This window comes from Numida meleagris, chromosome 12, assembly GCF_002078875.1.
Source record: "Numida meleagris isolate 19003 breed g44 Domestic line chromosome 12, NumMel1.0, whole genome shotgun sequence".
Classification (NCBI taxonomy): Eukaryota; Metazoa; Chordata; class Aves; order Galliformes; family Numididae; genus Numida; species Numida meleagris.
The window spans coordinates 3832023-3857673 of NC_034420.1; the positions used below are offsets into that span (position 1 = coordinate 3832023).

The 25651-nt window shown below is 41.5% G+C and overlaps 1 protein-coding gene across 3 annotated transcripts in view; it reads left to right on the forward strand.

The window, feature by feature from the left end:
* SLIT3 (slit guidance ligand 3) overlaps window positions 1-25651 on the forward strand; it is a 536914-nt gene that overhangs the window by 328924 nt on the left and 182339 nt on the right. For all 3 annotated transcript variants that reach the window (XM_021410240.1, XM_021410241.1, XM_021410242.1), the window contains 2 exons: window positions 19943-20014; window positions 24290-24453. In XM_021410240.1, the coding sequence (XP_021265915.1) occupies window positions 19943-20014; window positions 24290-24453 (236 nt within the window). The remainder of the gene's footprint in view (window positions 1-19942; window positions 20015-24289; window positions 24454-25651) is intronic.

Consider the following 25651-nt stretch of genomic DNA (forward strand, 5'->3'; position numbering starts at 1 on the left):
CGGTGTGCGGGAGGGAGGAGAGCGGGGGCTTGGCTGGGTCGCTCGTGCAGGCGTTGGCTTGTGGGGAGGACCCTGCTCCGAGGGCTGAAATACGGGCACGCTGAGCTCCTGGCTGCCGCAAACTTTACACGTCGGTTGCTAAAGCTACAGAAAGAAAAGGAAAAAAAAAATGATTTGACAGTGAAATCCGACTCTGTCAGAGAAAGAGCATGAGATTTATAGCGCTGTTGTCATGTGAAACCTAGCGTTACCAGAGCTTGGTACCAAGCAGGTAACTTGCTGGTTGCTAACAGGTACTTGTTCACAGAGACCTGTTCTGCAATACAGTTTGACCAGGGCAGTGGATGCAAGGCTTTTCTGAACGTTAATGCTGCAAAGCTGAAAGTGTTAATGCCAGAGAGCGCCCAGTCCTGAGCCAGAGGAATGGGAGCTGGGGCAGGGGGACAGGAGCACTCCTCGGGTCAGACCCTTCCGTCAGAGGGATGGTGGTGCTGCTCCAGAGCCGAATGGTCTACACTAAATGTTGTGGGGATGGCTGCTCAGACTGCTGCCAGCACTGCCCTTAGGTGGTATGAGCCAGCAGTGGGGGTTAAGGTGTGCGCCTCGCACAGAACTGGCACCTCCAGGCACCGGGGCCGGCACAGTGCCTGTGGCTGCTCTGAACAGGCTGCACGAAGGTTGTAGTGACGGCACCGTGCAATGCACCAAAGCTCTTTCGAATGTGTGTGTGGTAATCAAGGGAATTCTGCCTCATGGGCTCTGACCACCATGGACAGAGGCTCAAAGGACGGTTTCTGCCATCAGTGCCAACAGAAGTGGGTTCAGTAGCTGTGGCACTGGGGAGCCGCATCCGTGCCTGTCTGCCATAACCATGCCAGTACCTGCGCTCCCGCTCTCCCAGGCTGGGACGCTGATACCGAGCAGTCTGTGAGCTGCTCGTACCAAGCTAACAGGAGGAGCTGGGGAGTTCCTCATCTGGGAACTCACATTATTAAGTATTGTTCAAATTCTATATTAACAGCCCTTTTTAAGGAAAAGCTCTGAGTTAAAAGTGGTGGATAAAGTTTTATTTGCCTATGTCATAGAACGAAAGGAAGAAAAAGAGTCAGCCGTATTTATTTATTTGTTTGTTTATTTTGATGGACTGCTTTTCCATATCCACAAAGGGTGAATCAGTCCTCCACTGACACCAGCCTGTGCTGTCACTCTACTACAACAGGCTGGGTGGTACTTGGAACCTCTATTTGTACTATACCAAGTTCTGCAGGCTCTGAAATAGTTGCTGGGAATGCACTCCTTCTCCCTGGGATGTCGAGTTAGTTTATTTACTCCTCTGTTTGCAATTGGTTACTTCTATACCAGATATTTGTGGGTGGGAGGAGGATTTCTTTCTACTGTATAAAATATATCATCATCAGTTCTTGAATGCATTTTTAATTTTTAGCACGCACACACTGCTACAGGAAAAATCAATCTCATTCTAAATAAGATGAGAAAATAGATTGATAGTATCTAGTTATTTTTCTCAGTCACAAAATTTGAGTAGAATACTTCAAACTTAATTTGAAGTGTTATTTTTTTTTCCCAAGGCATTTAAATCTCTCGCAAAAGACATTTGCCTAATGCACTAGAGGATATCGCATCTTCAGTTGTAAAACAGACATAAATGCTAAAAAATTAGAGCAATTTGAGCCATCAAAGAATATCATCAAGCGAAACCAAAAGACATCAAGATAACATTTCAGAGAAGAGCTTGCCACTGTATTTTATGGAGAAATATTTTAACTCATGATGCAATATGTAGAAAATATTTAATCATTCTGGTCAAAAAGAGAAAAGTTATCTGTTTGAGCAGTTTGCAAGAGTACTCAATTATTGACTACTTTATCTTCCTGAAATCACGTGACCTTTTTGATATCAAACGCATTTCTGCGCCTCTTCTCTGCATACCTGCCTGTCTGCAGAACTCTTCAGTTCTGTGGATTACTTGGGGAAGAGCTAAAATGCTTAAGTGTTACCCAGAAAATAAATTAACACCTCCTTTAAAAGCACTTTGGTTTCCGGATTCAGCTTCTCTTTCAACTTGAATTCCTCAAAAAGCATGACTGTAAGGGTCTTGGTGATTTGGTAACTGTAGGAGCAGAAGGAAACTGCATTTATCCCTTAAAATAGAGAGCACTCTGTGGTCCATGTTATTTATTTCCACTTCTCAAGCAAGCAGTCTTACAGCTTTTATTTTATTTTTCCTGTGTTCTAAGTTCTTATACCAACAAATAGTACTGAGGCGGAGATCAGAAATTCATGACTAATTTCAGTACTTTAAACAGGGCACTGAGCTGCTGACTTCACCTGGATCTCGGGTCAGGGCCAAATACTGCCTGGTGCCCCATGCAAGCACTCTTCTGATCGCATCTCGGTGAGCTTCAGTGTTTCAGGGGTCCCAAAAGATGTCCCTGATCCTGGGATCTGACCTACGTAGACCATAACACAGATGCTAAGTGTTATTGGTGGCTGTGAGTTTGGGAATAAAAAGCTGTGGAGATGCTGCAATAAAATGCTTTGTGCTTTCCGCTGATTGTCTTTGCCTCTGCAGCAAGGTGAAGATAATGTCTGAGAGATGGCACACAACCAACATGCTTACTTAAACATTTCTTTGTAGTTTTGGATAGGGGCTGGTTTTATTCCTTTTTGCATCTCATCTTCTGTACAGCTTCCCACAAAGGTTTTGCTTCCGTTCTGTTGAGAAGTACGGATTTTTCCTGTTGGCATCTCTCCTTTTCCCCTTTTTCGTAATAGGGTTAAACATACTTTGCTGGCTTTGTTCTCATATTCCAAGACACAGAAAAGTAGGTGTGTGCGGCCAACAAACAGCAACAACATGTAGAAGGAAGAACATGAGTTATTAATTAATCTAATAACCTGCTGGAATAGCAATATGCAGAGAAGTTGAAGAAAATTGGTGTGAAACTTTCACAAACTGAAGTGTTGGTTTTAGCAGGAGAAGACTTTCTGCTCTGTTCAGTTTTTAGTTGTGTCCTGTGGCACATAACAGCGTTATTGAGAAATGTTTATTAATGTAGCTGCAAGCAAATAAAGATTATTTAAAAAAAAAAAATGGAATCATTGCCCAGTATTCCTTATGGGATGTGGCAATAAGACATATCCTTGGTAGATTTGAACTGGTTACTCCATAGATTCATATCCAAATGTTCAACATTACAGTGCATAGGAAATAAAACTTCCATAGCTCAGAACTTCCCTTTCAGTCCTACTGGATATGTGAATAAAAGGAAGTCATTTCAGGGTGGTTCAAAAAGCCCAGTCAAACTGGATAAGCCATTAAGACTGAGCAAATGGCCATGCTATCGTCATTAGGCTGGAAGTGCTGAGCAATACATGGTTATTAGGATCCATTTCTCAGAAAGATACAGAGCTCAATTTAGCAAAAAAAAAAAAAAACAAAAAAAACATTTTTAATTTATTTTGTATTGTTTGTCCTCACTGGAAGGGCTTGAAAATGGCGTAGTGACATAGTAGTAGTGCTATGTGAACAGGATAGAAAGAATTATGAGTCACTGTTGACAATTTACCTGGAGTGTTTTCCTGGTTTTGTTCTGTAAAAGCTGTTTTTTCTCCTGCTTTATGATGATTGCTAACAGGGAGCTGAGTTTGAACATGTTTTGTTCTTTGCAGTTCTTCAGCAGAAAAAAAACTCAAACCAAAAGATATTACCAGAGCAAGGGCTAATCTGAAGAGGATTGCTGACACAGTTTTGTTAAGGAAGACAAATAAGTTCTTGCTAGACAGAGCTAGTACTGAAGAACTTGGAGTTTTGCTTGTTGTCAATCGCATTAATTGTTTTAGGTCTTTTATATATTCCATAGCCTGAAAAATCACCTTCCCAAAATTTCACTGGCTTTTTGAAGTGAACGGGCACTGACTCGGCCATTAAGAGTCCATAGCAACAAACTGTGCTCCAGTCAACTCTGGGCACTGCAGTGGGAAAAATCTTGACGATTCACTTACAGATAATACTGAAGAAGTTCAGGCGCAGTCATCCAAATATCAGCAACAGTATGAAACCATGCCTTACATTCCAAGTGAGCCCTAAAAATTGGATCTTGAAAATTAATATATAAATAAATGGTGATTGTAAAGATTGTAAAACGTAAGCGTAAAGGAAAACACCTCACCTTCCATCTCTGAGATCTTAAAATGAAGATAGTCAGAGCCTTAGAAATTCCAATTGCTATATCAGCGCTTGAGTACATCCTTTCCTCCCACGTCGTGTTGTGTGGGACGCGCGGGACCCGTCGGGCTGCGGCGATCTGCATCCCCCTGTTCTTCCGTACGTCGTGTCAAACCTCCATTCCTAGCAAGTACCTCTCAGTGGTCGGTCATGCTTTTGTTTTCTCTCCCATAGATTCCTGTTATAAAGGATTGTGTTTCACAAAAATTTTAGTAATCACTGAAAGTCCAGATAAAATTGCCATAGATGTGTATGCGTATAATACACACCGCTTTTTGTCCTAGCAAGCTTTTAAGAACTTTTGTGTAAATGAATCGTTATTTTGTGTTACAGACAGGATTTAATTGTTTCCTATAGTTGTCTTCTGTGTGCCGAACACTCAGTTATGTGATCAGTTTTACTTATGCTATTCTGGGCATGTCTTAGCCAGGTAGAAGATCTTTATTTGCTTTCCCAACCTGGAGAGTCAGGGAGCTAAAGCCATGACATAATTCTAAATATATGAGATGTCATTGCTTAATGAAAGCCTGAAAATGCCACACAAATGTGATTTCCTTCTGTTTTGCTGGAAATTATGATTTGTTGAGGCAATCAGGATCAAATCTGAACTCTGCAAATTGTGTTCCTATAGCTGATACTGAACTACCTAAATATAATAATGAAAATGAGATTTTAAATGAAATGTTGTGCGTAGCTGTTTTATGCATTCATACTGAGTAGAGTAAAATTAGAATGATTAGAATGATTGGTCTTTTTTTTTTCAACCTAAGGATTGATGTTAGCTTAAACATACATAAATTAATAAAACAAATTAAAAATCTTTACTTATTTCATCAGTCAGCATGTACATAATGTGTGTGATAAAAACCAAACTGAAATAATTATTGGCTACACGTGAGTGATTGAATTGTCTACCCAGTAGTTGAAATCCCCGAAGCACAGAACAGAGCTTGGATTTTCTAAGAGTATCCCCAGTCTTCGGTGCAGGTTATATCACAGGAGGTCACATTATGTCAGAGGAAGAGTAAAAGTCAGTTTGGCAATCAAGGTTCATCCGGAGTACAGAGATATCAGTGGACAAAGGACAATTTCCAGTTTTCTTTGCTCCATTCCTCATTCAGCGGTCCAGTGTTCTATTCCCTTCCCATTCTTTCTGGCTCCTGGATCATTGTAGATCTTCATAGGAATGAGAAATTTCCTGATGAACTTAGCTGTTATTTTCAGTTTTCTGTTACATAAATAAGTTGGAGATAAGATTAACTACAGAAAGGCCTTTTTCTGGAGAACTTTTAGAAAGTACTGCACCCAACGGACCCTGAAGAAATGAGATAAATAGTTAGCGTGGATAGATGAGGAAAGATGGGGTGCTTACACAGTTGCTGGTTAAGAAATGTTTTTATTTGCGGATATATTTCAGTGGGAGATCTGGCATCATTGCTCAAGATATGGAAATGAAATCTGAGATAACCTCTATTCTACAGCATATTACAAAATGTGAGGTTGGAAGTACGGCATAGTGAACGGAACACTATCCAGATGGCACCATGGTGACAGGCTTTATATCAAAGACCAGCTGAGATAAAATAAGAGCGGGCAATCAAGGGCCTCTGAAAATCACTGATGCCTGTTACAGATGTAATGTAACTCTCTCTTTATGGGGGGAATATATTTGCATAAATTCATTGATCAATGATTTTGCTAATCCTGCAGTATGTGCTGGGCATGCCCCAGCAAATGGATGAACATTTCTATCAGACCTCAGTGTGGATGCTATATTATATTACATATTTAGAAAAGTGATGTTTCCCTCCTGGAGCATATGTAGTATTCGAATGCTGTGCTCATTCTCCCTTCCTGCTCCCATTAGGTCAGAGTTTTTTTTTTTTTTTCTCTGAGAATAGCCTGGAGCCCTGCAGGCTGCGGAACTTATCAAGATAAGAGCAGTGCCAGGTTAGAGTTATTAGATTCATGAATCACTGACCAATATGCTTTTTGAGAAAGCCCAGGTTTACAGCTTGCCTTGTGTAAGTGCTGCAGTCCCTGCTCTGAGAGACGCCAAAGTCAAAACTCCAGGAGACACGGGGATTTCTGGCAGACCTTCCCTCCATGGTATTAATTGATTCATTTGCATGCTCTGCTCATTTTGTGACCTGCCCTGCCTCCCCTTTGACTAATACAGTTCCTTTGTCAGTAATATAAAAGATGTAGAACAAGCATTTTGACTGCTGAAAGTCAAATGAATGTGAACGACTTAATCCCGAAGACACTCAACTGTGTATTTAATGCAGATATGCAGCCGAACACCTTATCCAAAAGCTGAGCAGAAGACTGTGATGGGAACAAAGCTCCTTGCAGATAAAACTGAGCTGATAATGGAGTTATGAAGGGAAGTAACAAGTTCCAGGGAGATGACTAGACACTTTATTTCATAACTTGCAATTCGTTATTTGTATGACTCCCCACAGAAGCTGAATGACCGTACTATGGTAGCTGGGTCCTGCTGGCATTAATAAGGCATTTTGGTGGGGAGAGGAAACTGCATGCCTGTGCGGGGCACAGCCTTTGGCACCCCAACACCAAAGGTACCGGGTTGTCCCCAGCCCTTCTGTGACACCGAGTCCAAAGCCTGCAGTGAATGCGGGAACTGCTGCTGATCTGGGGTCAGACAACACAATAACAATTTAAAAAAAAAATTCAAAACAGACAGATAGTCTTTTTTTCTGTGTGCACTTAAAGGTGTGGTTTATGATCTGTAGGGGAATGAACAGTTTGCTTGTTTCAGAGGCTGCATTTACCTCTAGTTCTGGTAGAACAAAGACAGGCTCTGAGTTCTGTCAGTCTTTATACAGGAGAGGGCTCAAAAATCTGGTTTCTCTGGAAATGGAGAGCACAATTTTGATGAGAGCTCTGTGTACTGAATTGTTAGTATGCCACATTGTCTGGTGTGTAACCTTGAACTGCAGTTGCTGGGACCAGGGTAGTATGTTACTTATTTTTAGCATTTTCCAACATTTCTAGCTTGGACAATAATATGATATCTGTAGTAAACTGGAATTCAAAACAGTAATATGTAGATTTTTGGCTCGGAAATAAGGTAGATAATTATGTTAGCACCTAAAAAGTACATACACAGAAACTTCTTCTGACCTAAAGCCAAATAGTGCATTTTTTTCTTGCTATTCATAAAGTTATGCATAAAATACAAGTATATTTTGTGAATACGTAACATACACAGGTTGAAAAGAACATATATGTTTTCATTAGACTTGATTATTGTGGTTAAATACATAGAAAATAATTTTTGAAATGTGAAATGTATATGAATAATGTAAATTAGACTTTTTTATGTATCATATCCAGTTCTGCTTAAGAAACAAGAAAATTTAAGAGCTGCATTAAGAAGTGTGAAATGATTTGTAAGTAATTTGGAGTCGAATAATCACAGTTTCTATGTTATTTGCGTTATCATAAATGAAGCAATTTTACGCTAAGTGATTTGATGCTTTTGAAGCTGCATTGCGTTGGTTGAGCTTCTGGTTTGGGCTGAGCAATCTGGGGACGTTGTTTCGGTACGCAGGGGTGATGCTGGCCACGCTGAGGCCATCTCAGACCCTTAGTAGCAAGATGTTTTAGAACACTGTAAGGGTGCCCAGGAACCTTTTGCTGTAACATAGCGTGTTGCTCTTGAGTAGTTCGGAGATGAGCTTGGTCACTTGAAAGCATCAAGTGAGGTGGCCACATAAAAGCGTGGAGGGAAGTAACGAATAATAGTGCCAGTGCCTTTTACAAATGGCACACATCTCTTCATGGTGGTGGCCGGTGCAGGCTGTCAGTGGTTTGAGTGGCAGACAGTGGCTGACTGTGGAGGACAGGTCGGTGGCCATGAGGAAGAGATACGGGAGCTTACACCAAACGAAGTCTTCGATCACCAGACTGGTTGTCTAGGTTTGTTTTTGCGTCTTTTGCCACTACAATCCTAGATAGCGTGTGTCACCAAAGCGCTGTGTTGGTGGTGCAGGGAGAAAGGAGGGTGGGGAGGCAGCTCTCGCTCATGGCTTCCAGCCTTGGACTTGCTCCCGCGATGGCGGAACTGCCGCAATGCAGCAGCCCCACGCCTGAAGGCCGCCCGCAGCCCGCTGCTGAGAGGGGCTGTGGCTGGGCGGGCTCTGGGAGGGGGGGCCCATGAGCACCCCCCGGCTGCTGACTGGTTCCTTGGGCAATTCCAGCCATGTCTTAAAAGGCTTGGGTCTCCCCGTCTGCGGCTAGGGTGTCAGAAACCCGGCGAGGAGCCTCAGCTGATACTTAGGTTGAAAGAGTTAGGGCAGACCATCCGCAATGGTCTTTTATTTGGTATGGGTACAGATATTCCAGGGAAACGCTCATATATGGAGAACAGTTGACTCCTTTTATTTAGCTGCTGTAGAAAGCGCTTGTAGAATGTTCCTGAACAGATCATGAGCGCTTTGAATTTTTTCTGTGTCTATTCTATTTTGCACTTTCTCACTCTATGGACTGGACGCCAATGTAACACTGTGAGTATTTGATATTCAAATTGTTACGGTTTCTTACCTTGATTGCGTATGCGTGCATGAATATAAGCAGGTATTGTTGCTCCTCATGGGCAGGTGGTGTTTGGGAGAAGTTTAAAACTTTGAAAGATAGATGTTTTTAAACATATTGATGTTTTCTTGTGCAACACACAGAAATGCTGTCTAATGTTTTATTAAAGGAAAAACTTGATGTTTAATTCCTGATGGAAAGCAGATCCCTTTCCAATTTCAGCAAGAGATGTGTAATTGCCCTTGTCTAGGAACTGCGTGTTGGCTTTGTTCTTTCAAAACCTTTATTTTCTCTATAAAAGGTAATTTTTAGTGAACAACTGTTCATGCATGCTGGTCTGAGTTCACAGAATGTGTATATCACACATTCCCTATCTCCTTCACCAGGATTTATATTAGACTATATATTAATCCTAACTTTCAGCATGTATGAGTTGCAGGTAGGGGCACTGAGTACTGTTAGCATGTAAAATTATTCTGCTAATGTGTATCCGCCTCTCTCCCATTTTGGGTTGGGGATTCTGGTAGTAGAGATGAAAGTTCCTTCTTTGAAATATTTGCTGCTTTTCCTTCCTCTGACTGCTGTCAGAGGTGGAGATGGGCTGTGCAGCCCCTCACAGCCCTCTGTCATGTTACTGGCGCTGTTAAGGGGCTCCTCCTGCTGCCCTCTCAGTGGGAATGCCACGGGCCCTGGGGCAGAGATGGCAGGTGCAGAAACCAGGGACAGCTCTGGCAAGGGGCGAGGGGCATCAAGTTCCTGCAGGATCAGTAGGTCTGCCACTACAAGGCCACAGAAACACAGGGTTCTGGCAGCCCATGCCCTGTGGATGCCAGGCGCCTGCTTTCTAAGAGGCTTTTGTAAAGTCTTTTGCACTGACACCAAACTGCTGCCAGAGCCATTTCTGCTCACTGCTATACTTGTGCCTCCTGAGCAGCTGCCGTGCGGCACGCTGAGGGTCCCTCCCTCGGTCCTAGTGGCCAGCGTGGGACTTGCAGGAAGCCGCAGTGCCGCATTGCGGCAGTTGACCAAGTGGCACCAGGCTGCCCCAGTGGGAGTCCCACGGATAGAATGTTGTCACGTGGCCCCTTTCAGGGGATTCAGAAGTCCTTTTTCTTGTCTCTTTCTCTACGTATGAGCAGACAACCATTGTAGGTCCATTGCTTGAACTGCCTTTTCTGTTTCTGGGTACGTTATAATGAGGAGTGTGAAAAATATATGTTTGCTATAGTAGAGAAGCCTATCCACTTCAGTAAAAGCACAGGAATGATACTGTTTTTTTTCCCGATCCAAATTCGATCATTTCTTTAGAATTAGAATTTCTTTTGGTGGATGTCCTGTAAGTAAACCACAGCACTCAGCTGACTCAGTGCGGAAACCTTCTACCTTGGTGACAGCAATCTCCATCATCAAATGCCTTCAGCCTGAACAAATGGCTACAGTTACTTGCTTCTTTCAAATTGCAGAGTTGGGTTGTGCTAGTTTGAATTAGACGATGTGTATAAAGCTGCTCTAGCATCAGAAAGGACTAACCAGAAGCAACTGTTCCAGGAGGAAGCTAAAAATTTGCTTCATTTTCCCAAAGTGCAGATGCATCAAACTCTGCCTTGATTCTTTTTCATCATTTCCATAAATACACACTAGTAGGCTTTCCAACCTCTGTATGCATAGAGAACCAATCCAGTTTCCATTGATTTTGACACAGAATCTATAAAATGCAGTACCTGACAAGCATGCAGTTGTGTAACACTAAGATCCGTATTTAACAAGAGATCTCTGTATAACCTAAAAAAAGCAAATCTATTTAAACAGTAACTTCTATTACAGATATATGTTTCTGTTATTATTTTAATTATACTAATCCATCAAACAATGGATTTTCAAATGAATCTACAAATTCTAGGTGCTAAAATTGATTTGATATTGAGTACAGTTATATTTTTGATCCCTCTAGCTCTAATGAAAATCTGTGTCTAGCAGACTGAGTGGACTGCAAGAACTAGATTCAGTACCTGCTATAATCAGCAGTGGTTGAGTGGTCGTTGATCTGCATATTGTGATAGTTGGACTTGTTTCGCATGTATCAGTCGTGTAAATCAAAACCACCCTGATGTTGTAGAACATTTATTCAGTGTTTGCAGAAAATTGTAGAGGTAGATGTGGCTTAGAGCCACAGTAGTCATTCCCAATATGATGCACTGAAAAATGCGTAGCCTTTGGGCAAACGCTTGAGAAAATGTTCTGATTCAAAAACAAGTAAAGGCAGTATTTCTTGTGTCATTTTTTACTCTAGAAAAATAGCCCATTGGAGAATGCTCGATTTAAAATAAAACAATGGCTGAGTAGTTTCAGCCTGTGTTCTTCTGTCTTTGCTTGTTTTGATACTTCTACAACAAAAAAAAATCCATTCAGGCTGTACTGAATCTGTATTTTCTGCATAGAATTAGAAGGTGTTGTAAAAGATTGAAAAGCTGATTGAAATTATTGTGAAAAGCTTTTTCAACCCTCACTGAGAATGGGAATTAGAAGGAATCAGGGGATGCAACTGGTACCTGCATTTTGTAAAGCTAATAGAGGTGATTTGATTATGTGGAAAAATGGATGTGTCCTTCTCGTCATAGAAACAGAAACCTCATTAAGGGGAAGTGAGAAGATGTAAGACCATGTGAGTGACAGTTCTTGTCTTGACGTCTAGCCAAGTGCACAACCAAATGAACTGTCTACCCTCATTCTCTGTATAACCTCTTCTGTGTTTTAATTTACCTTATCTTGGTTGATCTCAGCTTATTTTACTTTATTCAATTCTATTATTCTGTGGTCTACTTTATCTTGTTCTAGCATACTTTATTTATTTGCATGTTGGTATAAGTAATTTGCATGTTGGTATAAGACTTGGTATTCAAGTCTAATGATATGTGTGTGCTCATAAAACAAAAATGCAGGATTTAAGATACAAGAAAGGTTTCAGCATCGGTCACCAGCCATCGGTCACAGGAATCCTCAGTTTTGCTCCCACTCGTATATGTATGACAGTGCAGTCTTTGATTGTGCAGGCACACATGATTTCTTTCCTCTTTTATCCATTTACAGTGACTCCCAGTCCCAGCCTCCTTACCCAGTCTGTTTGCCCAACCAGCTGTTGGGCTGCAGCCCTTATCATTCTCTGCTCTCAGCCCTGGCTCCTGGCATCGCCAGCCCCAGAGGCTCCAGCCGGGGCATGGCCAAGTCTCCAGGGACAGCTAGTGCACTTACAGTACACTTCAGTTAATGTGGCCTAATGCTATTGCTGTAGACAAACATGGTCGGTTTCTTGCAGGGTGACTAAATGCTAAGCCATTGCAGGACAGATGGAAGTTCAGTGCTTGGGGATATAACAGAGCATTTTTTTAGAAGAGTTTTTTTCTAAAACTCATTTTCCCCAAAGTCTTATGTTTTTAGAAGTAATCTCATTCCTTCAAGGGGAAAAAATGAAAATCAATGTGCCATCAACATCTGGCTTTTTTAATAAGCTTAAATAGCTAAAATCTGAAAGTTATATGCACATGAAGATCAGCCACAGAATGGGAAGAGTCACGGAACTGTAGCAATAAATGTTGCTGGCAATTTTGTCTATAATTCTATGCAAAGCTTATTTATTTTATTTTTTTCATACATTTCCAAAAAGAACATTTTCTTTTCTCTGTATCCTCAAACTAGTCATGTTTCTGATGTCAGCTTCCCAAGTTAATGACGCTAGAGCCTCTCATGCTGCTGTGATGAGAACATTTGTGAGCACATCAGCAAAAGATTAATACTAGAACAGAAACCACAAATTGGCAACTAGTTATTTTTATTTATTTCTGTGGATCTTGCATGTCACCTGGAGACTATTTAGAAAATTATCTTCCTGGGCTAACATTGTGTTTAAAAATAGCACTTGCATAGTGCCAACTCATTTTAGAGTTGGGTACAAATATTGAGACAAAATCCCAGCTGTTACTGCTTTTGCTGCTAATTTGAGGTGTCAGATCAGAGCTCTACTGCTGTATGTCAGTGAATAAGGCCCCTTGTGAGATCATTATGTTTTCTAACAGTTCAGAGTAATGGATTAATCAGTGCAGCATCAGTTGCTTTCATTATATGCTCGCACGGTAGTTGTGGGCTTTAATTTAAACAGACTGTGGGGAGATCAGAGGATTGAGTTGAAGAGAGGCCCAGGACTCACCAAGCTCTGACGGGATCCAGCAGAGCTTTGCCTCTTGCCTAGCAAGAGCAAATCACGGATGCCTTGAAAGTCTGTGCTCAGTGCTGAGGGATTGAGTGCCAAAGCCATTTTGCTTTTTCATCAGAGGCCACGAGAAGTAGTAAATATTTAATTTAATGCAAATTCCGCCTGACCTGAAAAATAGATCTTTGCAACTTTTGAAAATATAGCTCCTTATTCTCTACAGTCTTGGAGTTAATTACAAACATTAATCAAGTCTTAGTTTTGTTGCTAAAAATAGTTTAGATTCAGTTTTTGGAATTGGTAAGCTGCCCATGCTGTTAGTTCTACTAAATGGTGTTTCAAGGCTGTCAGGGCTCTGAAGCTGTCATCATGTCCCACCCCAAAGCAGGGACATCCAGTTCCATGCTGTTCCAGTACTCTGCTCTCCCAGAAAGCTCTGGACTCAGAAATTGTCACTGAATCATTGAATCGTTTGAGTTGGAAGGGACCTTCAAAGGTCACCCAGTCCAACTCCCTGCAGTGATCACGGACACCTACATGAGGTCAGATGCTCAGAGTCTCATCCAGCCTGACCTTGGGTGTCTCCAGGGCACTGGGCACCCACCACCTCGCTGGGCAACCTGTGCCAGTGCCTCACCACCCTTATTGTAAACAACTTCTTCCTTATGTCCAATCTAAATCTCCCCTCCTTTAGTCTGAAACCATTTCCCCTTGTCCTGTCAAAGCAGACCCCACTGAAGAGTCTGTCCCCTTCCTTCTTACAGCCCCTTTAGATACTGACAGGCCGCTCTCAGGTCTCTCTGGAGCCTTCTCTTCTCCAGGCTGCACAGCCCCAGCTCTCAGCCTGTCCTCACAGGAGAGATGTTCCATCCCTGGGATCATTTTTGTGCCCCTCCTTTGGACACACTCCAACAGCTCCATGTCTCTCCTGTGCTGAGAACTCCCCATCTGGATGCAGTGCTCCAGGTGAGGTCTCACAGTGCAGAGCAGAGGGGAAGATCCCCTCCCTCACCCTGCTGGCCATGCTGTGTTTATGCAGCCCAGGATCTGGTTGTCTATCTGGGCTGTGAGGGCACAGTGCTGGCTCATGTCCAGCTTACCTTCCACCTGTACCCCCAGGTCCTTTTTGGCAGAGCTGTGTTCTATAATCACATCCCTCAGCTTGTGCTGATAGCAGGGGATGACTTGACCCAGGTGCAGGACCTTGCACTTGGCTTTGTTGAGTCTCGTGAGGTTCCCCTGGGCCCACTACTCAGCCTGTCTAGGTCTCTCTGGATGGCAGCCTGTCCCTTCGGTGTGTCAACCGCACCACACAGCTTGATGTCATCCACAAACTTGCTGAGGGTGTCCTCCTGTCACAACCTGTCACTGCACTGCTGTGTTCCCACCTCCACTGGCAATCTGGCGTGAGCTGCTCAATCTTTCTTTTTTGCACCAGTTCACCCTCTTCTGAACAGAAATGGCATTATCATGAAAACTATTTACATGAGAGGTTTAGTTATGCCTGGAGATGCCTTGGTTAAATCTTAATAAATTTTCCAGTCTCATTTACTGGATGTATAGTTGCACTGGGGATAGGAAGCCTGTAAACCATGGCAGTTATGGGAGAAGTAGTAATCGGGGAGTATGACAGTAATTCACTCTTGGGAATGTTACAAGCCTGCGGATACGCCATTTGTAGCTATCCGTTGCATGCACATAGATAATAATCTTACATTAGGCCCAATTACATGGTGTTATGGACACACAACACACGGATTACATACACAGCCAACGAGCACACTGTGATAAAGCCGTGGTGTAATTGAAGGAGACAGAAGGAAACGTTAGACTTGTTAGCTACCAGCGCTGCGCTGCCTGACGCGGCTGCTCCCACCCAGCCTGCCTGCCTTGCTTGTCTGCTCCAGGCTCACAGCCCACATCTCACAGGCTCACTTTCCGAAGATGGGGTTATCTCAGTGAGGTAGCTCAGCACCTTACTTCTTCTGCAGCGCGTTGTTGTTCACTTAGCACAAAGCCCATAGATACGCCGAGGTGTGTGCTGCCAAATGAGGATTGTTGTTTGCAGGATTCCTGCTATCAAATGATATGTTTTAGAAACCTGTGAAGGATCTCTGTCTCCTAAGGGTAGAAGCTGGAAAACAAAAACACAATAAACGATCTGGCTCCTTTTCCTTTTCCCTATCAGTACTTGACAGTGTATAGCACAGCGTTAGATTTGATTGTATGCATATTGGTTTAAGTAAGTTCAGATTTTCTTTCTCTGCTGGGTATGAATGTCTGTAGGCCTGATTATTTCTTTCTGACTGAGAATTTTGCAAATGCTGCAAACTATGACCCAACAGAATCCTGGCGTGTATCAAAAACCTGAATGACCAGCACAGCAGACCTCTGGTAACCGTGGGAGATGCTTATTAAGGCTTGGACAAAAGTGTTAATCAGAAATTTAATCTACCATATAATTTCTCAATTTGATTAGCTGTTTGTGCTAATCAGCTGCAGAAATGGAATGTGAGAGCAAATCAGTCTCTGCTGCAGTCAAAAACCACAGGATGTCGTCAGTTCTGCCCTACTATGACAGGTTTTCCCCATCCCATTAATTTGAATTCAGTTCAGACTGCAAACAGGAAGCATAACTGTAGGTGTTTTACTGATGCTCATTACAAACATGTCTTGGAAATTGATATTTGTATAACAATTTTTACCTTTTGTCAATGATAAAGTAGGATGACAACTTCTTTTAGGCTGGGATGCATCAGGTATTGCTACTGTCATCAGTGTTATGCGCTTAAGAAAAGAACCCTTCTACATGTTTTCCACTTGAAATGTGACTGGAGAATGTTAATGTGCATTCTACTTATTGAAGTACTAATTGAAGAAATGAAATAGTTAACATTTCAGATAATTCTGTTATGTTATTTAACATTTTTCTGACATCATTGCCAGAAGATGCTTCTCTAGTACTTAAGTGGAACAGAGCGGGAGATGTAGTGTAATGAAAGTATTATTATTCCAGATGAATAAGTCAGCAGTCATTCTGATATTCATTATATGCTCTTAATTATATCACTAATTTAATTTCAAGTAAGAGAAACAAAATCTCTGTGTACTCTGTAATTTAAAGAACTGAGCATGTGTAACTGTTGGTCTGACAGCCTGGGATTTCTCTCTGAATTACTCCAAGGAACACAAAGGGATGCTTACAGTTCCTGAGGTTTTTAAGTAAGGTACTTGCAGAATTAGTGGGATTCAAAATGTAAATCCTTTCTTTTTCTTTTTTTTTTTCCTCCCTAAACTATCTTCTATAAAAGTTGTGCGATTTCTTCTAGCATTAGGAGTACAGTTTTTTTCTCTCATTTAGACCTGAACACCTGTATTCTTATTCAAGAGCGTGGAGAAAGGAGTAAAAACTAATCATAGAATCATACAATCCTTAGAGTTGGAAGGGACCTTTAAAGGTCATCTAGTCCAACCCCCCTGCAATGAACAGGAACAGTGTACCAATATTATTTAAAAACAAGCAAAATCAGCAAACCACACATGAGAGTCATTTCTGTGGGATGATGATTTTGATTTAATTACTCTTCGTGTTGAATTAACGACTCTTTGTCAGTGAACTACAGTGGTGTATGTGAATTTGGAGCAAGGCAGAAGACAACAGAATTGCAGCTGTATGCAGTTAAATTTGCACAAGAAGTTTGTGAAAGGAGACAAGTAATTGTTATCAAGTCATGGCAGGATTGCAAACTGAACATTCTTTCCTTTACTAAAACCAGATTAGTCAGGACTATAAATCAGCTTTGTTCTTCAGACGGAAGAATGCAGCACCATGCGTGCTTCTATCCAGTTTGGGCTACTGAGGTGAGTTAGGAAAGGAGTTCCTCTGGGGTTGTAAATTGAAATCAGTGGGACGATGACAGTACGTATCAGTGGAGATGTACCACCACGAAGGCTGCTGATCCCACGTTATGCATCTTCCAAGTAGTCCTTGGAGGACCCTTAGGACTGCAGCAGTCTGCTTCTGCTTAGCTGGCATGATCTGACAAGGATCACGGCTCAAGGTGGGAAGTTTGTTGGCATAAATAATATTTTATATAACCTCAGTTTCCTGATTCAGCATTTTGGATGCAAATAGTTTACAGGGAGAGGACTTCTAAATAATAGGACAGTGCAAGGGACAAGAATATACTGGGCTGTGGAAGACGAGGAAGGCACAAGGCTGGAGAGAACCCATCAGCATGCAAGTTTCCCCAAACAACGCAGGAGGACTCAGGAGATCCTGGAAGTTTTCTGTTTCTCATAGCTTCCTGATGTTTGTGCATCTTTTCTGATAGAACTGAATCTTAGCGGGATAGAAATGAGAGTGGGGCCTTGAAGCTGCTAGCAAATGAATGAAGCAGAATTTATTTTTCCTTTCATGTTAAAGATGCTGCTCTAGTGTGTGCTTTCCCGTCAGGACTCATGCCATTAAAATTGTTACTGGGAAGGCTTCATGTGCATGACAGAAAGCTTTGCAAAATGCCTCTGGAGCCCTCCTACCCCTGTTGTGTCCCTGTTCAGAAGCTGGAGAGTTCTCTCTGTGCTGGGGCTGTGCCTGCTGAGCGACCAGCAGCAGGTTACATTCCTTCAGCTGCAGCATGGCTGCAGTGCCAGCAGTTCACTGTCAATTAGTGCCCTTTGCAGCGTTTGGCCTTTTTGTCCTGAAATAATTGCTGTTATCATAGGTGCTTTATTGCCTTCGTTATATTTAACATTTAAATATCAATGAAATAATATATTACTAAGTCATCTGTGCAGTAGTTAACTGTTAGATTTATCCCTGAAATTTTTGTTTAAGGAGTATATAAATTCAGCACGGACATAGGATTCTTAGAAGGAAGGTTATGTATTTGTTGATGAATTATGGGATCCCTTTGCTTGCTGGGGGCAAAGACTAAGCCTCCTTCATCTAGTATTTTGTGAGCAGAAATGCTGTATGTGATTAGAATAATGCTTTGTCTATTAAACAGAAATATTTTAAGAAATTTAAAAATATTTTTGAATCATCAAACCATAGTAAAGGTGCTGACCTTTCCACACGCAGATGAAAAATTGCGCTGGGAGACAGGGATATGTTCTGTGCCCTTGGCAGAGGGGAGCTCCCTGACACATCATGTTCTGCCTGAACCCAGCCTGCATCCTGAAATCACTGGAAAGTCTTTGAATTTCTATGGCTTCCCCTGCATCATGTAGTGCCTTGTGTGACCTACTGAGACATCAGCTATGTGTATGTGACTTAATTTTTGTAAGCTGACTTTACACAGCTGTTGTTTGTTGGTGCATACCTGAAATCTTCTGACCAAGTGCATAGCTCATTTTTATGTACCAGACAACTGAGGCAGGGAGTGAATAACATTTCTGTGTTTGCAGAAGAAAATACTGGTTCAATTAGAAATTCAATTTGTGAGTCCCATTTGAACTTTCAAACACGGATGTGATACAAATAGCAAATAAATACATTGAGGGTTGGGTGTGTTGAAGTATACATGAATGTATCCTTGTTCACTTGTGGAAGTTCTGTTGTACGTGCTTGATTTGGCCGACTGTCTGCAAAACGCTTTCATCCCGCATCATTAGCCAAACAAAGTAATCAAGTAATAGCAAAGGTAGCGTGATATAATCTAATTTAACTTTAATCTGCTAATGTTGTAGGTGACGGTTTTGCCAAGGGATTTCTGGGCAGAATTGTAAAATGTTTTTAGCTTGGCAGATGACCAAGAAGGCTAGTTGAGTTCTGAAAACCTTTTCGAGAGCTTTTGGTTAAATATGGAAATGCATATTGTCGAAACAACAAAATGGTTCAGGGAAGGGCAGGAAATACGGTGCCTCAGCAGGAACCTCCTTCCCCTCACGCACAGACTCACAAAAGAACTCCCTCCAAGCCCAGTGGTGCTGCAGAGCACTGGGCCCTTCCTGTAACGCAGCGCCTGCTGCGGGACTGCGGGGACATGCGTTCACCTGGGCAGCTGCAGCAGCACCAGGGGATGGGGCCTGCTGTCATCTCTCATGGCAAATGGGCTCTGTGTTTGCAGATCTGAAGCCCTGAGCACGGCAATTATGCCTTGTTGGAGTGCTTTCCATTTCCTGTGCCATCTTGATCAACTTTATAGCTTCTAATTTGCTAGAGAGTCATTGATATAATTAGGAGCTACGTAAATGGGAGCAGCACACACAGCTGATGAGAATGTAGTCAGTTCATTTTTCATAAGAAGCATTAAGGGGGTCCCTACCAGCAGCTTGAGATCATTTTCTCTTCGAGCTCTTTCTCTTTAGCTCTGCTTTGATAGAGGAGCAGAAATCCTTACATGTCTGGGTCATGGCATGCCTTATTACAGTCCCTCCTGCTTCCCACATATTTTTTTCATAAGGAAACCAAAGAGATGGTACCCATCCACCCGTGTGTTTTCAGAAAGTCCATTTGAGCTGTCTGGCTGGGTAAGCCAGCTGCATTAACAAGCTGTGCAAGGCAGCAGCTTTCATTGTGAGTAAGCGCACTTCAAGTCCAAAGCTTTCAGTTTGTGGCACACAAGTTCGATGTGTCTCCAGTCAGCTAGCCCCAGGTTTTCCAGCATGGTAGCAGCTTAACCAAAAAGTCTGGGTCTGTTTTCATAGCAGGTAGAAACTCGTTTCCTGTACTCCCTAGTGCTTGAATGCAATAAATAGTAACCCTCATCCATTTTTATACAGTTATTTGTTATTTGCTCTAAAAATATCTTTCTTGACATGTCACAAATTGTCTGAGGGACTGGTCAGCAGGTCTTACGGCTGGTGCCAAGCAGATCTATTGTAAGAGTTGAAGCAGCTTGTTTCTGTGAATAGTGTGTTGGTGCAGAGATGTAAATAATTGATCAATCTGTTATTCAACTTTATTTTATTTTTTTTCCCAACAGTACTCTCAACAATAACAACATCACCCGCATTCCTGTTACCAGTTTCAATCACATGCCAAAGATCAGGACTCTGTGAGTAATATCTTTGAATTTAATAATAATGGGGTAAGCCAGCGCAGGGAATATTTGTCATCATGTGTCTGTCTGAGGGCCAGGGCCAGGCCTCAACCTGCAGCACAGCCCTGCTCAGCCAGGCAGGCAGGGATCAAAAAATCAATTTTTCTACAGCTCATCATCATTCCGTTGGAAAAGTTCTGATTGGATTAACTGGAAGAAAATAAAAAGATTGTAAAATAAGACTGTGTGCATCTCTGGAATTTAGCCATAGCCATAGCATTTTCTTAAAATAAATTATTCCTTTAGGAAATACGCAGCTTCAGGACAAATCATTTTTAAAGAAAGTCACTTTGTTTTGACCTCCAAAATCTGAAACTGATCGAGATGTGTTTCTTCTTAAAAGTAAAGACAAGGCAATAATAACCAGTCTGAATTCTTTTCATGCAGCTGAAAAATAAAATGAGGCAGGGATACTGCATATATCTATGTAAAATCATGTGAGGTAAATTAGCTGAACTGAAGGAAATGCCTCTCACTCACGTCACTCTGCGAAGGATAACCTCTCATTTACATTTACTTTGTTAAATGGTGACATTCATAGAAATTAATGTAAGTAATCAAATGAGAACTATTTTTTTTTAGAAGAGAATGGATAAAGCAGATAAAGGTAGAGTTAAGGTTCCCATGGTTTTGCCTTTTCTCCTTCAACCACGGCGGTCCAGAAAATGTGCTTGGCTTCTTCAGATCAATCAGTCTTGTCTGTTACCAGAGCTCAATGTGTTCTGCCATTTTCCTTTTAGTTTAATTTCGGAGATGGCTTTGTATATAGCTCCCTGGAGGCTTACACTGACTAATCCTTCTCTGCTGTAATTAAGGGAAGAAGAAAAAAAAAAGAGAAAAAAAAAAAGGGAAGGAAGTCATAAATAGGATTTATAAAGGGAAGCTTTTATATTGAATTCTGAGAGCCACATTTTATAGAACATGAATGCTGACCCACTCTAAAAGGATTTTCTGGAAATTTAATTTAGGGTCTGTGGCTAAAAGGGCACCTTTACAAACTTGCATTTGTATTCATTCACCTTATGTTCTGTGAAGGTAGTTTCATCAATATCGAGTGGCATGTCTTAGTCTCTGAAGACTACCAAATAACATGCAGTATCCTTTCCAGGAGTACAGTGTAGGGATTAAAAAACCTGCATAGGCAGGTGGAAATACAATAAAATGTTTTAATTTTCTGTATTTCCTTCCATCTGTTTCAACAGTCAGAGAAAAGTCATCACATAGCAATTAATGTAATACAAGCAAAGGAGTCAAATAGTATTTCCTAATTTCTTCTGCTTCTTCCTATTTAAAATCTTTTTCTGTCCCTGAATCATCACTTCTCACAAATAATACTTTATTAATTATAATTATTGATAAAGTTTGCATAGCTACATATTAATACTTTCTGAATATCTTCTGTTAAGATTTTAGGCTAATACTGTTTGGATTTAACCAAGTTGTGTCAAAATGGATAGTACCAAGCAGTTAATGTGGATCTGAGCAGGTATAAAACCGATCAGCTTTTGTTCACCTATGAAAAATATTTATATGATGATATCTGGGGGGAGGGGGAGTGAAAACTGTAGCATTTTCTCTCATTTCCTGGGCTTTATTTCACTTAGTAACTTGTGTCTCCCACATTAATACAGAGCCTCAATGAACTGTTTTGATGAAATGAAATACCTATCTGAGACACAACAGCTGAATACTGTGTAATCTCCTGGTTGTGGACACAAATTCAGGTCAAATGGATCGTTACAGTTCTACACTTTACTTAAATAATCATCCATTTTTTCTGCCTTCTCTGAAAGCTTCACATTTAGACATACTTAAAAGTATGTACTTAAAAGATCGTGTAGGGAATCCCTAGTCTGGATGTTACTCAAGCAGGGACAAGCCCTTTTTCCTCTGTAGCTATGCCCAGCGCAATGCGGATAGTGTTTTCCCTATATATCTCTTTTACACGTTATGAGATCCATTTGGGGCTGCCTGTGCCGCAGCTGCCTTTGCTGTGGTGGTTTTGTGGATAAATAGCTTTTTTGTCATGGCTCTCAAAACAATCTGCTCGTTTAAGAACAGAGCAGGAAAAATAAAGAGCGTATTCAACTTGAACGTGACCTCTCAGGAAAAAAAAAAAAGAAATAAAAAGCTAGTAAGATTTGAAGCACTTCAGGAATTCTTTAAGAGAAGCAACTCTCCTGTGCCAATCTTTTTTATTTAACTGTCTTGTCTTTTCTTGTGCTAAGTTCCATTGATCTTTTAACCTTGATTGGAAGTGACAGGAATTAGTTTTTATTGATCTGCTTTCCTCTGCTTGAAACGGCTTTATTTATATTAAAGCATGTCCCTCATATTTATTTGCTTAATGGTAAGTATCCTATTATCTCTGCACTTTGAGTGACTGCTGAGATAGGGAATTGTTTATTTATTATTATTATTATTAAAGGGTTAACTGAAAATGTCCTGAATCACTTCAGTGCTTTTCATGTTTACAGAGAATTGGTGTATCAAACTACTTGTGGCTATATTCATTAATAAAATTATCAGAAAATACATTGTGGTAGGCTGCCCTGTTAAGCTCAACAGGCTGAGCTCTAGTCTCAAAAGCAGACTGTAGAAAGTTTCTATGAACAAAAAGGTAGAGTTCTGCTGAGGCTCTCACCAGAGGAGCTGGTGAAGGGGTGACAGTTCATACCACTAACACTGGAAAACCCAGAAACAAATTATGCACATTTAATAAGAGGAAAAGCAAAACAATCCTCGACAACTCACTGAACTGGGAAGTTGCCCCTTTTGTGAAAAGCAAATGCAATACTCCCTCCTGCCTACCACAGCCAGGATGCAGGGAGTGGCGTGGGGTGAGCCAGATTCCAGCTCCTGAAGGAAGCCGGCTCGCGCCAACATTGCTGACTGCTGTGGTGAGAAGGGATAATATTCTGAGCATGTAAATGAAATGCTTGCTCTAGCAGTTAGAACAGAATACCTAGGATAATTTCTGACTGGATGTTGTTTGTTCTCCTTTCTTTGTAAATGTATTTATTTGCTTTCAATTGACACGAAGTGTTCCAGGCAGATTAATAACAATGCATTTTACCAGAAATCTAACTTACTGCAGTTTTGATTCAATAGCTTTATAATATCAAAAAAAAGCAACGTCTTGTAGCCATACGTCTAAAACAATTACACTTCACAGTGCTCCCAGGAGACTTGTACTTTCCATCTCCACAGAGCAAACTCAGTCCCAGGTCTGCACCCTCCAGCTGTGGATGCCCAGCTTGGCATGCAGGCCGGGGCCTGCTGGCCAGCCTGGGGCTGGGCAGCAGGAAGGGCTCACGGACAGACAGCCACCTTCTCTGCTGGTTGTCTTTTTTGTGTGTAATGCCTGTAATATCAGTGAATAATGCTTTATCTAACCATTTCTGACAGCGTTTTCAATCCATTTTATCATTTCAGCTTTGCTATAACACTGCAAATATATGACTCATTACAAAGAGTGAAATAATTAACATCTTGGGCCTTTGTTTTGACCTAAAATTTAGTAGCTATTAAAAATACCGTATTCACTCTCTGAATGCATCATAATGTCTCAGACTTATTTTTTCCCAATGTGATCATGCCTCTGGAAGTCTGCAGTGCCAGGCATGAGGCGGGTGGAAGGGAGCCATGGGGCTGCACTGCCCAGGGCCCTTCTTCATCACAAGCTCTGTCTGGAATCTAAATACTTGTCTTAAATTGCCACAGTAAAAAAAGCATTGATGAATTTGTACAGGCAACAAGGGAACATGCAAGGTATCAATAGCTTCAGCAGGTCTTTGATTTGTTTTTGTTTAATTACTATTTCTTATTTACTTAAAAAGGAGAGAGGAGGGAAGAATTACCTATCATCTGTTTTTTCAGACTGGGCATCCTTAAAATTCACTCCAATCATCTCATTCATGCAGTTATTTCTGAAATGAAGTCACAGGCAAAACGATTACTTGGAGGCCTCTTAAATTCAGTATCTTCTTTTCTGCAGAATGGTCATGATTGCACAATTATGAGAAAGAGTTTGAATTTTTATGTGGATGTTTCTTTGTGTCCGGTATGGCCAAGTAGACAGTTGAGACCTGGCTGAGCTGGAGCCAATAACCTTCACTGATCCCTGTTACACTGCGGAGAAGAGGCAGGCAGCCTTGTACTTGTTTGCTGTGCTTTGTGTCTTCCGTTAAAACACCGCTGGTAACGTGGTGGTGCTTCCCTCTGTTGCAGGCGGCTGCATTCCAACTTCCTGCACTGCGACTGCCACCTGGCCTGGCTGTCCGACTGGCTGCGGCAGCGACGCACCATCGGGCAGTTCACCTTCTGCCTGGCGCCGGTCAGCCTGCGGGGCTTCCTTGTGGCCGAGGTGCAGAAGAAGGACTTTGTCTGCTCTGGTAACGATACCAATTTGTTTCTGTGTCAGCTGATGACTTTGTATTGATACTAACATAAAAACAGGGAATGGAAAATTATTATGTTGTATTTCAATGCCACTCTGTAGCAATGCTGTCTTATTTTTATCATAGCTAAACTGTGTAATAATAGATCGAGTTGTTTTTCTCAGCTTTATGTGAATTACTGGATTCCAGTTAATAATTCAGTTCTCAAATTGTTATTTTTTCCTTCAGTATTGGCAATGATATCAGCAAAAGAAATCAGCTAAGTGGAGATAATTTGGTGTTTCTCAGGGGAAGAGCTGTACAGCTGACTGGAATATAAAGGAAAGGAAATAGAAAATGCTAATCTCAGTCTGCTGATAAATGATTGGATTATGGAATGGTAGGGGCAGATTTTATGCCAGAGACTGAAGGAGGATTCTTCATGAGCCAAAGCGTTTCCCTGTCTACAAGATTCCTTGTATATAAATGAAGCTGATGGCCAACTCGCAAACCATGCGTCTATATATTAGGCCTGTTCGTCAAGTCTCCAGATCTGCACTTGGCTTTTGTGATAGAAACACGGCTTAAACAAGAAAAAAAATGTAGAAAAATTGGAAAAAGAAATCTCTAAATTCTACTGAAGGGAAAAGATCTGGCAGAAGAAAGACATAAGAGTATGTATGCTGTGAAAAAGAAGGGAAGATATCAGACACAATTTTGGAGATAGTTTGGCAGACAAAATGTTAAAATTTGTGGGCCTGCAGCCTGTGTGTTAGACTGCGGTGTTACAGGATTCACAGAGGCATACACCACTTGTATGTTATCCAGACTTACTGGTGGTGACAGCAGTCAGGCTAGCCAAACACTCTGTGGGCTTAAGAGATAAGCCAAATGTATGAAACGGGGAAGGAAGAGGTACAGTTATGGTCACTTCTTTCACTGAAAATTACTGTTGGGAACACTGACCCGAATCAGACAGGAAGTAAGCGTGGAGGTGCAGCAGGTCAGCACTCAGCAGCTGCATTAGTGCCAAGCCTATGTAAGTGTCTGGAGAGGATAGGTCCCTCCTAATGCGTATTTTAAATTAAAGGCCCGTAGATTAGCCAAACAAAATAAATAAAAGCAATATAGCATATAGTAAGTTTTAGCATAATAAGTCCCAAAGCCCCTGAACTCATCTTCGATGTTTAAGTTGAAGAAGACAGAATTTTTT